This window comes from Borostomias antarcticus (genome assembly GCF_949987555.1).
Source record: "Borostomias antarcticus genome assembly, chromosome: 2".
NCBI classification, from domain to species: domain Eukaryota; kingdom Metazoa; phylum Chordata; class Actinopteri; order Stomiiformes; family Stomiidae; genus Borostomias; species Borostomias antarcticus.
Window position 1 is genome coordinate 31,370,569 of NC_140235.1, and position 14,265 is coordinate 31,384,833.

The 14,265-nt window shown below is 47.7% G+C and overlaps 1 protein-coding gene across 1 annotated transcript; it reads right to left on the bottom strand.

Moving 5' to 3' along the window:
• Window positions 1–668: 668 nt before the first annotated feature.
• pck2 (phosphoenolpyruvate carboxykinase 2 (mitochondrial)) lies at window positions 669–12,443 on the bottom strand. The gene is made up of 10 exons (XM_084458884.1): window positions 12,278–12,443; window positions 7,881–8,093; window positions 7,094–7,278; window positions 6,040–6,246; window positions 5,134–5,321; window positions 4,100–4,262; window positions 3,652–3,867; window positions 3,055–3,192; window positions 2,533–2,628; window positions 669–1,839 (listed from the first exon to the last, which is right to left on the bottom strand). Exons 1-10 carry the CDS (start codon window positions 12,307–12,309, stop codon window positions 1,370–1,372), a joined length of 1,908 nt encoding a protein of 635 aa, XP_084315010.1. The 5' UTR covers window positions 12,310–12,443; the 3' UTR covers window positions 669–1,369.
• Window positions 12,444–14,265: the final 1,822 nt, after the last annotated feature.

Here is a 14,265-nt window from a genome sequence, read left to right on the forward strand (position 1 = left end):
GCATTTAAAATATGTGCGCATTTTGTGTACTATTAATATTTGTATATTTTGGGTTTATGGGGAGAGACATTTCAAAGTTATACTTCGCTCTTTAACATTTTTTTTGTGCCTTTTTTTCTAGATCTCATGGTTAGATGCGATTGATTTGTACTATATATTCTGTAATGAAGTGGTTCTCAATTTATTTACTGTAAGTGTTTCATGTACATCTCCAAGATGTGTTTGTGTAGCATGTCAAACTCAACAGTGACTTTATATAGGCCAACATCACAGCCTGTGCAATTGTGTGAATTGTTTTTGTTTTTATGTATTTTATTACTAGGAAATAATATTTTTTATTCTGCAGTATCTATATCTTACAGTATCTATATTGTTCATACATCATAATGAATATGGCCAACACTTTCGATGTGCTGACGTGCAGTTATTCATGATTGGTGTTGCTAAACGTTTTGCTATACAGCATATTTTAGAAATATTTTGCTTTGCACATATTTAATAGGTTATTCTAAACGTTGAGTGTTGACTTTGGGGGTTTCTGACCATTTAAAAATAGTTTGCCAGTAGTCTGTACTGCAACTGAAGTTAAGACATGTCAGCCTCTCTTCTCCCTTAAGCACCAATAACTGATATGAGAGACACAGATGATGATGAATGCTGAACATGGAGACAACATTGGGAATTCATATAAGGTTGTTTATTCATTTCACTAGCATAAAAAACATTCAATTTCCACCAAAAATCTCTTGGTCTTATTGGTCCAACATTTGTCATAATTGTGGCGTAAACATAAAATCATGCATTTTAATTGGAAATATTAAAAGTGGCAAAACGTTCAAATGAACCAATGACATTCATTTGAATGCTTTAGTTTCCCTGAGCCAACTGAATGCATTTTTTCAGACATGGACATAAAGCTAGCCGAGTATTCAGGAAAAGTACTGATTACAAAACTGTTTAAAATATCTTCTACAAATAAAGCTATTTTACTTTGTCAAAATCGGACGTGATTCCTTGGTACATAGCTTGTAAGAATCCATAGCCTTTCCGCTTTATTGCAAAATGTCAGTAAGGCACTATTATCAAGAATTTCCCCTTGGGGATTAATACAGTACCTATCTATCTATTGATCTATCTATCTACTATATCTATCTATCTATCTGCTGTATCCATCTACCTACCTACCTATCTATTACACATTGATTATTTTGCAGTGCATTCTCCCTGGACTGCATTGCGTTTGTCAGTCATTTTTTTCTGAGCCGACCCCCCACCCCGACCCCGTATCGTCGCGTCAGTGTGGTGCTGGTGTGTGTCCAACACTAGTAGCTTCTTCACTCTTCATCTTGATTCTTCCATCCCTCGTTCCTCAGTTCCTCACCCGGTCCTCCAGCGCTTTAAGCTCCGCCTCCACCTGGTGAGGAAGGTCCGCCCCCACCTGCTGGCTAAAATACGCCCGCAGCTCTTGGGTCTCCTTCTCCCAGAATGCCTTGGGCAGGTCGAAGAGGGCGCCCATATCCACACTGCCGCCGAAGCCGCTGACGTCGATGGCGCCGTCCTGGGGCACCCAGCCAATCATGGTCTTCCTGGCCGCCTCGTCCTCACGCTCGCGGCTGCAGCGCCGGAAGATCCACTCCAGCACACGGGCGTTGTCTCCGAAACCCGGCCAGAGGAAGGAGCCGGTCTTGGGGTCCTTGCGGAACCAGTTGACGTGGAAGATCTTGGGCAGCTGGGTGGGGCCCTTGCGCGTCTCCATGCTGAGCCAGTGGGCCAGATAGTCGCCGAAGTTGTAGCCGAAGAACGGGCGCATGGCGAACGGGTCGTGCATGATGGTCTTGCCTGGAAAGAAAAATATGTTTCTGAATATTAAACTTCATCACACATCATTATCAAGAATGAAGGAAGAATGCTCAGCGACTGGCTTAACTTGTTTGGGTTTTTTTCATTCTGCCTTAAAGGGGTAGTGTGCTATTTTGGACATTTATCCCTATATGTGGTCTGTCTACCATGAACCTGAAACATAGAGACCATAATTTCACTGGTCGTTCCAGTATGCCAGATAGCGGCAGTTTTTATGTAGGCTCTCACTGGGCTACAATGGAAGTCAATGGGGCACACGTAAATGCGTTGGAAAAACTATGATAAAGTGGTTTTCTGAGACGGGAAGTACAGGGTGTAATCTTACCAGTCTCAGTATGCTCTCCTGTGAAATGTATCGCAATCCGAATATTTTTACATGTTTGGCATGGCTTGGACATAAGCATTCCTGGCGCTTGTTTTCACTGCTTCCATAGAGGACTATGTGCAAGTCGTGCCAAACACCTAACAATATTCAGATTGGGATACAAGAGCCTGCATGAAACCGCAGCTATCTCAATACTGGAACGATCAGTGAAATTATGGTTTCTGTTTCAGGTTCATGGTACAGTAGACAGACCACAAATAGGGCTAAATGTCCAAAATAGCACACTACCCCTTTAAATCAAGGATTTGAACCGTTCGATGCTTCTGTTTGCAGTGTAGAGTCAGTACCTTTATGCTCAGCAGCTGCTGTGGACTCAGACCTCATGGCAGCTCCCACAAACACGCCGTGGCGCCAGTTAAATGACTCGTACACCAGTGGGACTCCTGGGAAACGGGAGGTGAGAGTCAAGGGTCAGGGTGTGATGAGCATCATGACGTAATGAGTCACAGTCACATACAGTGAACTAGAGCTACGGAACTCACTCTTTTAACACCTTCCAGCTATTCCCAAAATGTAAAATGTTTCAACTTGTGCCTCTCTGTCTGTCTGGAGTTACCGAGGAAGTCGAGTTACAAATCTCCATTCTAGCAACAATGGTGACATTATTAATTACATTTAAATTGAGATGTGATATTTCCTCTTCAAACCCGGCATAACGGTGAACTTAACGGATCCTCCAGTCTGAGCAGTGTTGGCCAGACAATAATCAATGTGATATTTCCTCTTCAAACTCAATGTAATAAACCCAGTATAATACACCGGTGAACTTGACCGTCCAGTCTAAGCCGTGTTGCCGAGCCAGCACTCACCCTCCGGCCTCCTGCCTCCGAAGATGATGGCATCGATGGGCACCCCCTCCTCGCTCTCCCACGCTGGGTCGATGGTGGGACACTGGCCGGCCGGACAACAGAACCTAGAGTTGGGGTGGGCACACGGGGTAGAGGCGCCTGTGGACGAGGCAGAGAGAGCAGACATCATGAGTGATGTAGCTTAGCAATGTAAGACATATATCATATAAACAATAATATAAATATTAGCACGTAGCACTGGTAAGGGTTGTGGGCAATTCAAATTATTATTCAATTACTCAAATCACAAAAAAATGGTTGAAATGCAATTATTGAATTGAAAAGTCCTCAGAAAAACTTAGACATTTATCAATTCCTTAACTGAAATTCAATTCACTTGATACTTGACAAGTATTACATGTATTGAGATTTGACCTGAGTCACAGCTACCCCCAATGCTAGACATGTTTGCCGACAGAACAAAAACAGATACAGCATTGCTCCCAGCCACAAGATGGGGCTGTTGCCCTTGCTAGACATGTTTGCGACAGAACAAAAACAAATACAGCATTGCGCCCAGCCACAAGATGGGGCTGTTGCCCTTGCAGTGCGTATTACCTAGCTTCCATGATTTGCCGTGCCAGTCGGTCAGTGACACACCCTGAGGAGGGGGGTCCAGCCCCTCCCACCACACCCCTCCGTCGCTGGTCTCGCCCACGTTGGTGAACACCGTGTTCTTGGCGATGGTCGCCATGGCGTAAGGGTTGGTCTTCATGGAGGTGCCGGGCGCGACGCCGAAGAAGCCGTTCTCTGGGTTGATGGCCCGGAGTTTGCCTGGGGGACCGGAGGTGACAGAATGAGTGACACTGAAGGACATACGCAGCACTGGTACATGACGTGAAATAACGCAGAGCTGGATAGAACCGTCTCAATGGAGAGACACAAGTAGAAAGACTAAAAGGATTTTTATGGTCTCTCAACAGGGCCCATAAAAGTGTGGTATGTTGTCCCCTTGCACGTGCATGGTGCACGTGGGTGTGTTTCTACAGAGCTACCGCCCGCTCACCTTGACTGTCGAACTTCATCCAGGCGATGTCGTCCCCGACACACTCCACCTTCCACCCGGGCAGCGCCGGCTTCATCATGGCCAGGTTGGTCTTCCCACAGGCGCTGGGGAACGCCGCCGCCACGTAGCGCTTCACCCCCTGGGGGCTGGTGATCCCCAGGATCTGGAGAGACGGAGGATGGGGTGGGGCAGGGACAGGGAGACAGGACAGGGCAGAGCGACAGGACAGGGCGGGGACAGGGAGACAGGACAGGGTGGGGACAGGGAGACAGGATGGGGCGGGGTCAGGGACAGGGAGACAGGACAGGGTGGGGACAGGGAGACCGGATGGGGCAGGGTCAGGGACAGGGAGACAGGACAGGATGGGGCGGGGTCAGGGACAGGGAGACAGGACAGGGTGGGGACAGGGAGACAGGACAGGGCGGGGACAGGGCGGGGACAGGGAGACAGGACGGGGCGGAGCAGGGACAGGGAGACAGGGCAGGGACAGGGAGACAGGACAGGGCAGGGAGACAGGACAGGGCAGGGACAGGGAGACAGGACAGGGCAGGGAGACAGGACAGGGTGGGGACAGGGAGACAGGACAGGGTGGGGACAGGGAGACAGGACAGGGCAGGGACAGGGAGACAGGGGGTCAGAGAGAGAGAAAAGTTAAAAGGGTGCGTTCACCTGACAGGCTCGCGAGCACGACACACGTCTGAGTCCACGCCGAAAGAAAGAGCAGTCCTCCTGAGTCTGCTATGGACAGACTCCCCCGTCAACCTGGGGCCCCACTGCGTCACGCAATAATAATAATAATAATAATAATAATAATAATAATGCTTTTTATTTCAAGGTGCCTTTCATAAGAGAGACCAAGGACCCCAACCGAAAAAAGTCCACGACTTTTTGTGCTATCCTTGATATTTGTTTTAATGCATGACGTACATGATGCATTTTAAACTGATATGTCGAATAAACGAAACTAGACTAAACTAAACACCCAAGGTCACCATACATGGTTAAAAACCAGTAAACACAGACACAAAACGCACCAGCATGTGCTCGGCCAGCCAGCCCTCGTCCTTGGCGATGCGCGAGGCGATCCTCAGGGCGAAGCACTTCTTCCCCAGCAGGGAGTTTCCTCCGTAGCCGCTGCCGAAAGACAGGATCTGCCTGGTATCCGGCAGGTGGGAGATCAGCACCTTCTCTGGGTTACATGGCCACGAGTTGACCAGGGGGGCTGGACCGGAGGAGGGAGGGAGGGAGGGAGGAGGGGAGAGAGCAGGGGATGAGAGGGAGGGAGGAGAGGAGGTGGGGGAGGGAGGGAGGGAGGGAGGGAGGGAGGAGAGGATGGAGAGGGAGGGAGGAGAGGAGGTGGGGGAGGGGAGGGAGGAGGGGATGGAGAGGGAGGAAGGAGAGGAGGTGAGGTGAGGGAGGGAGGAGGGGATGGAGAGGAGGTGGGGGAGGGAGGAGAGGAGGGGATGGGGAGGGAGGGAGGATAGGAGGTGGGGGAGAGAGGGAGGAGAGGATGGAGAGGGAGGGAGGGAGGAGGGGATGGAGAGGGAGGGAGGGAGGAGAGGAGGAGGGAGGAGGGGATAGAGAGGGAGGGAGGGAGGAGGGGATGGAGAGGGAGGGAGGAGGGGATGGAGAGGGAGGGAGGAGAAGGTGGGGGAGAGGGAGGGAGGAGGGGATGGAGAGGGAGGGAGGGAGGAGAGGAGGTGAGGGAGGGAGAGAGGGGAGGACAGAGGGAGAGACAGAGCAGAGGTGAGGGGTATGTGTGAACGGTGTAGAGCTGAGTGATTCTGAGAGGTCAGGGAAGCAATTCTTGTTGTTACTCAGATGTACCGTACCCTATGTACACATTTACCTGCATTATATACCGTACATGTGCATATCATATACATACCTGTGCATTGTGCAGCTAATACATGTACACGCAGCGGAAAAGAGAGCGGTACCTTTCAGTGGCATGGGGCGACCAAGGGAGTGCTGACAACGAACAAACTCCGCCCCCTGGGCGAGCTTCTCCATGACGGGCGTCCCCGTGCGGGTCATGATGCCCATGCTGGCAACCACGTAGGGCGAGTCGGTCACCTGGACGCCCATCTTGGACAGCGAGGAGTCCACGGGACCCATGCTGAAGGGGATCACGTACATGGTACGACCTGACGGGGGCGCCGAGGAAGAGAGCGAAGATTCAGAGAAATACAGGGAGCGAAAGAGAGATTATCCTCCATTTCAGGATGTCCCTTTAGACCGGATCACAATATGATTTAAAAAAAAAATCCCACTTAAGACACTTGGATGTTTTAATGAGCTGACTAATCTGTCACTCTGGTGTTCTCTCAGTGGGGACTCGTTGAAAGCCGACTAAACGTGATAGAAATTATTTAAAAGGCTTTAAATGACTGATTACAGACACACAAGTGAAATATCTTCTGGGGCTACTAACAGGTTTCATTCTGGACCCAGATTTGATTTTCCAATGAGCGAAAATCGAATTATTTTTTATTTTTATCTACAATCAGGCTTCATCTAGATCCAGTAACCCTGCTCTTTTGAGGCGGGTTAGGGTTAGAGTGGAGAGGTAACCTGCTCTTTTGAGGCGGGTTAGGGTGGAGAGGTAACCCTGCTCTTTTGAGGCGGGTTAGGGTGGAGAGGTAACCCTGCTCTTTTGAGGCGGGTTAGGGTTAGGGTGGAAAGGTAACCCTGCTCTTTTGAGGCGGGTTAGGGTTAGGGTGGAGAGGTAACCCTGCTCTTTTGAGGCGGGTTAGGGTTAGGGTGGAGAGGTAACCCTGCTCTTTTGAGGCGGGTTAGGGTTAGGGTGGAGAGGTAACCCTGCTCTTTTGAGGCGGGTTAGGGTTAGGGTGGAGGGTTAGGGTTAGGGTGGAGAGGGTTAGGGTGGAGCGGTCTCTGTCCAGCGGTAGGGTTAGGGTGGAGAGGGTTAGGGTTAGGGTGGAGAGGGTTAGGGTGGAGCGGTCTCTGTCCAGCGGTAGGGTTAGGGTTAGGTACCTGCCATGCAGCCGGGGAAGCGGTCCTCCCTGGCCCTCTGGAAGTCCCCCTCGCTCATCCAGCTGCCCAGCTGGCTCTTGACCCCGGGGCTGGGTATGGGGATGGTGTCCCTCTGCTCCTTGGTGACGATCACGGTCTTGCTCTCCACGCGCGCCACGTCCTTGGGGTCGGTGCGCGCCAGCCAACTGCCCGCGGGGGGGGAAGGCCACAAGCAAACACACCGCTGAGTCTCCTGGGCGATCGTTAGGACTGTGACGCCACGGGTGTTTCTGACCCGTCGTAGGTCACAGGTCACGATGGGAGAGAGATGACGAGACTCTCTGCTCTGAGACGGTGAGGAGACAGAGGGGGGGAGGGGATAGAGGGATGGAGGGGTGGAGGGATGGAGGAGATAGAGGGATGGAGGAGATAGAGGGGGAGGAGATAGAGGGGGAGGAGATAGAGAGGTGGAGGAGATAGAGGTATGGAGGAGATAGAAGGATGGAGGAGATAGAGGGATGGAGGAGATAGAGGGATGGAGGAGATAGAGGGATGGAGGAGATAGAGGGATGGAGGAGATAGAAGGATGGAGGAGATAGAGGGATGGAGGAGATAGAGGGATGGAGGAGATAGAGGGATGGAGGGATGGAGGAGATAGAGGGATGGAGGAGATAGAGGGATGGAGGAGATAGAGGGATGGAGGGATGGAGGAGATAGAGGGATGGAGGAGATGGAGGGATGGAGGAGATAGAGGGATGGAGGAGATAGAGGGATGGAGGGGTGGAGGTGCTGCGACAGCGTGACTCACCAGTTGTCGTATTTGGACAGCCTCTTGACCATGCCCTCTTTCTCCAGCCCCGCCAGGATGCCGGTCGTCTCCTCGGGGGTCCCCGTCACCACGTGCACCCGGGCCGGCTTGCACTCGTCCACCGCCCCCTTCACGAAGTCGGCCACCGCCGGGGGCAGGGAGGGGAGCGAGGCCAGGCAGCGGACCCCCAGACTGGCCCGCACAGCCCCCCGTCTGTTGGGGTGACACTGAGGTGGTGAGGGTGTTTGCGTTGAAGATGGGTCGTAGGTTGAGATTACAAACTGAAGTGTCATACTCTTTTCATACATTTGACTGGCATCCCTCATCTGTCTGTTACTGAAATCAACATGTTATAATCTGTTTGATGGTTCAAAACATGAGCAACATTTGAACGTGATTGGGGCCAATTCTGAATTGAGTTAAGAAACGCTGTGAAATTCCAATTAAGTGGAACTGGAATTGAACACACTTCCAGGATGCAGAATTGGAATTAGAATGAGGCCAAGTAGTAAGTAATTCCGCAGAATTAAATTAAATTTAACTTTATGTGTAGAAAATGTGTATTCTAATGCAGATCATCTAAATTAAGACTAGCCTGTAATTCATAAAATACAGCCGCTCTAGGTCGTCCTCGGACAAGATCTCCATCTGCGTTTACAATCATCCTTATCCTCAAACTCAAGGAGATACTCCTATTGAACTGTATTGCATGTATGGTATGATCATGTTCACTTCCATGTTGTTTGATTTCAACAATACATTTCTCAGAATACACCTGACTCAACAGAAAGCAAGTGTAGCACTAGCCCTGTTTGCTTCAAGGAAAGACATATCGCATCCCCTACATTAAGCAAATTTGCCTTTGGTCTAGCAGTTCCATATGGTGAATGGAACTCATGTAGCAGATTGACAGTCCAAGCCCCACCTGTTCAGCAAAGAAACTCCTAATCAAATAAGGGTAAGGTTGGCATTTGAAATGGTTTCACAATTGTATATTTAGGCATATTCATCTATAACAAGTAGCTTTCATGATTCCTTCTTGTGTTTAATCTATCTTATTGTATGGAATTACATTCTAGTGTTTAATTTATCTTATTGTATGGAATTACATTCTAGATCCGGCAACTCAAATTCTGCATCCTGGAGGTTCTTCCAACTCTAATAATGATACAATTTTGAATTGATCCCAACCCACAGTATAGACTTTAACTTTGTAATGGAAATACTTCATGAGGTGAGGGGAGGCCCTTGGGATGAGGTGAGGGGAGGCCCTTGGGATGAGGTGAGGGGAGGCCCTTGGGATGAGGGGAGGGGAGGCCCTTGGGATGAGGGGAGGGGAGGCCCTTGGGATGAGGGGAGGGGAGGCCCTTGGGATGAGGGGAGGGGAGGCCCTTGGGATGAGGGGAGGGGAGGCCCTTGGGATGAGGTGAGGGGAGGCCCTTGGGAGCTCGTATGAAGAGACTGTTCTTCCTTAGGACTCCATTATATAATGAGAAGTTGGGTGTGCACAATAGGAGAGGTGACAACAGAAGCCTTGGGCAGCGAAACCCGAGACCTCAGCTCTGACCTCCTATCTAATGGCAGGTCCACATAGGGGGGTGTGTATAGGGGGAGGTGTATAGGGGGGTATGTATGGGGAGATGTGTATAGGGGTGTGTGTATAGGGGGTATAGGGGTGTGTGTATAGGGGGTGTGTATAGGGGGGGTGTATAGGGGGAGGTGTATAGGGAGGTGTATTATTTGTTAAATCCACTGCATTGTTCACGAAACCAGACTGTGCTGACAGCGTCAGTTATACAAGCAAGACCTCCTGCCATCCGACTTAAAATTCCACACATGGTTACCTGGAAACGCCTGCCTCTGTTGCACTATTCACTAAATACTTTACATTTCCCATTAACTCTCTCAAACAAACTTGTTAACTTGTACATTTGGTCTACGGAAACAGCAATATAGTTTGACTCTCATTCCAATGTGTGGCTTTAAGTCTCATGACTAATTTGAATAGGATTTCAAATCACACGTTTCCACTTTGCTGACTAGTTAAAGACTCCCCCTGATAAAGGGCTGTCATGCAGTCCCAATTGGCTGCACAGGGAGTGTCATTAACTTCACGTGCGTGCGTGCATGCGCACACACACACACCTCCCTCTTGGAGAGGGTTGAAAGGGCATAAGCTGCCCAAAGCACATGCTGGACTGATAAAAGTTGTTGGTGGGGGATTTACAGGCATCCTGCCAAGAATAATCTTGCCCAACTTCAGAGTTCAGACTATTACGAAAGGAACGTGTATTGTTTAACAGAAATACTGTTTAACTCATCAATGTATCATAACAGTTAACCATTTAAAGTGGTGGATCATCTAGAATCTTCTACTTTCATGCCAACAAATCCTGTTGATGAACCAACTTTGTACGGTTGACCAGAAGTGTGCTTCATTTTTATATCTGATATGCTGTTGGGCTACACAAGACAATACAGTATGTATACAGTATGAGTGAGAAGTGTGCATGGGAGCACCCAGCAAGGGCGAGCGACAGACAGACGTGTTCCCAGAACTGCACGGACCAAAAGAGCTGACCAAAAAATGAGCCAGGGAAGAGGGGAGCGTCCAGCTAACCCTAACCCCCCTAACCCTAACCCCAGCTGACCCTAACCCTCTTTTCCCTGTTGAATCCAGCATTCAGTTTGTTGAGAATGTACTCAACTGAGAACAGGCTATAGCTTTGCTCTGTTGTGGCACAAATGATCTTAACTATGCTTAACAACTATCTTAACAACACTAGCAAGTGTTGCTTAATATCAACTTTAATAGTTGCCATGATTAGAAAGGACATCAGTCTTCTCTCTGGTGCTTCCATGACATCAGACATCACCTGCTCCATTTGACCTTTGACTTTGAGAGCTCCTCTCTTTCTCTAAATCAAATCAAACTTTATTTGTATAGCGCATTTCAAACACAGAGGCAAAACAATGCGCTTTACAGATAGCAATGGGGAGGTGGGCATAGGTCCCACCCCTATATATTCCAGAGGGAAGCAAAAAAAACAGTTCACCCAAGGGTCAAAAAGTGAGCTGTAAAAATGCTTCCCTGACCTCTCTCAACGAGACGATTGGGCTAAAAACTCTTAGAGAGCAGTAAACATGGGCTCCCCTCTACCCTCCCCACCACTGCTCCTCTGACCCCTTCTGACACACTAATTGAAGCTACAAGCCCAACTGTGTGGCAGAGAACCAAATCCAACACAATGTCACTTTTGTGTCTACCCGGGGTGTCACATCACTAATTCTGTGTTCCAGTAAGGTGTCCATTTCCCATTTACACCCGACGCTTCTTGGGAGGAAAAGTGGTTTTGAAACAAATAATATTAAGTGTACAATCAATAAAAGAGACAGAGGTATGATGACAAAGACGAACCCCAACCTCCCCCCATCCCTTCCTTGGAAAACAAGGAGGTTGGCTTCCAGACTAGGACAATGCAACACACCTCCAAAAAGCAGACCAATCACCATGCTCCACACGCATTCAAAACCACACTCCCCCCAAAACTGCTCTTGGTCAATAGTTTGTCAGGGCCGAGTCTGGGGAGCTGCAGGAACAGGGCAGCTGGGGCACGAATCATGTACAGTCAAATGCACCCAGGAGTCAACATGCAGGAGAAGAGAACTACATTCAGGCGATACACTGCTGTGGACAATGTACACAGTTTTGAAACACACACACACACACACACAATGCAAAAGAAAAGAAAGAATGCCCAAGAGTGCTCACGTTGTGCTAAAACAGCCCAGTCACCAAACAGCCTAGGGAAAGAGATGAAGAAGAAGAAGAATGGCGAGAATGCATGATCAGAACAGAGACACCGCTATATTTTAGGCCCATCAATAATGTGGCCTATGACATGCCCCAATGCTATTTTTTTTCAGCTGTGCTGAAATCTGGTTTGTCGGGTTTTGAGGGTGAGTAGGCTAGTGTGACTGAACTGGAACTCTGGGTGGATCGGCACAAACAGTACTGGCTGATTTTAATTGACTGATTCTGCTTTGCAGAATATTTAAACTGAATGTTGAATTTCAGTCTGTATGCTACACTCATTGGTTTTGATAATTGGTAAAGGTAGTGTTCTGAGACATAAATGCACCAAGGATGTTTATCTAGGATAGCCTATCCAGAATAATGAAACGTTTTAGATGCAGGTTAAATTGTGTGACAACTCAATCAATTATAGTACATATAACCAATTATGTACAATTATAATTTAAACGTTGCCAGGCTTCCTGCATATAGTCCAAATAGACACAGTACACCATGAACTGTCATATCTATCCGAACCCGGGTCAAAAAGTAAACCTATCCTAGGCTATTTAAATCAAAAGCATAAATAAAAAATACTCACCTCCTTACAACTCCAAGAAAAAGGCACGACATCTTTGATTTAGATAGCCTATTCAAAACTAGTGAATAAATTAATAATAATAAAAATACAATCTTGAGTTTAGTCTTGTGCGCTTTAGAGCCTAAAACAACTCATATCTGACTGTGCCTGGTCTCTGATGATGAGTCCCAGTGTTGAGGTAAAATGCTTAACTAATGAGAGACCCTTGCACTTTGAAACACGTGTAACTTTTCAAAGCGGCGCGCACACACACGTAGGGTACTTGAACTTCCGTACAACTAGGCTGCAGCCTATTTGACCGATGAAAACCTAGATGCAATAAATTCCCAAATAGACGTTCACTTTGCGAAATGAAATCCAGCGGTCGGTAGGCTAAAGTGCAGCCGATCTCGTTACATCCGTTCGACCATGGGATAGATTGTCTAAAAAGCACGGTACGCGAGGGTTTTCTCATTCTAAAAGTGCATTCTTTTACGTGAAACACGGGGTAGAAGGAAAGCAAATTAGCTTCAGAGTAATATTCCTTATCTCCATTCGTCCACAGCCCTAGATAGTAGCTGCTTGCATGTAGTTCGCCTCTACCGGCTGATGCAAGTTCTGAAGTTCCTGGATCGGCGAACAGATATTGGAACCTTCATACAACTTTCAAATGGGAACCTGGACAGACGTGCTTTTATTGACAAACAAATCAATAAAGCTGGAAAAGTGGGAATGGGTCTCAACATGTGTTTTTGCTCTGCGAATAGCAAGGCAGATTCAGCAGAATAAAGACGCTGTCGTTGAAAAAATAGTTCAGCGGAAGGATATCTCATTATGACAGTTGTATAGTCCAGGCGATGTCTAAAAACTGCAGGTTTTATACAAAATACATGTCCGACCAGGTTGCAACCAAGACGAGTAGGACTTATGGTCCTATAGCCTAAATAACAGGCTGAGTTTTTCAATTGCTCAGTATACATTTGTGCTGGGCAGGTATTTTCTGAAAACATTAATTTGGATATTATTCATTAATAATTGGACCTATTATTATCAATAGGAAATAGCTGTAAAAACTGGAACTAATCACGTCCACAAAGGGATATGTTTATTCAGAACCCACAATCAATTTCTGGGCATGTGTCTGCAAATCTGTTGTTCAAAGAGATGGGAAGTGGGGGGAGGGAGAGAGAGAGAGGAAACATTAAATGGGGAGGAAAATGGTCAGGATAAGAAGGGGACACACAGATAAGTCAGTCAGCAGCGTCTCTGGTTGAACTTCAGCCCGTTAGCTGAGGTAGCCAGCAGAGTCAGCAGCCCGCCACATGGGTAGGCCTGTGGGGGAATACACAGACACACGCACGCACAGACACACGCACACATATTAGTCTACTTAATCCCAGCATGCAGTTCTTGGGTATTAAATAGAACATTCAGAAATACCAAAAGAAAAAAGTTAGCCTATGGTTCCAGAGTGGTTTAATGGTTTATGCAGATTAATAGTGGACCTACAATTTACCAAAACTAGTAATCTTACATTTCAACCCCAACCTAACCTAGCAGAGACTGTGATTTGCCAACTTGTCGCCTATGCTAAAATCAAACGCAGAAGAGGCAAGCAGGCTACCTGTATGACTTGCTAAAGTGAATGAATGAGTTACACAACGTGATACGACTGGAGTGTCAATTGTGAATTTGATTAGGCTAATACACTATTAGTCTGACAGCATTAATGCACTCCATAGAGTCTAGACCATGGGTATGTTTCTCTCTTGCGTTCTTCCTTGATGCTCCGCTGGACCCTGCAGGGACCTTTGCTCGGCGTGTTTCGCAAACGAGTCCAAAATGAAAAACAACCTCACCCAATCACTCACTCAATTACACGAATCAATAATTAATGGCTTTACAAACACTCCAATCCAACCTTTGCTCGTTGGATTAAGTCTTTAACAAACAAAGTCCAAGAACCAGCTATAAGATTTTGTGTAACTATGTTAATCAAGGACAAACCC

Bases quoted from the DNA above. Each gene is read 5' to 3' on its own strand.
- pck2 (XM_084458884.1), bottom strand. From the start codon at position 12,309: ATGTCGTGCCTTTTTCTTGGAGTTGTAAGGAG. The intron at 3,193-3,651 runs GTAATACGCACT...CCTCGTCCACAG, and splicing joins CGGCAAATCATGGAAGCTAG to GCGCCTCTACCCCGTGTGCC. The intron at 1,840-2,532 runs GTACTGACTCTA...TTTTCTTTCCAG, and splicing joins AGCAGCTGCTGAGCATAAAG to GCAAGACCATCATGCACGAC.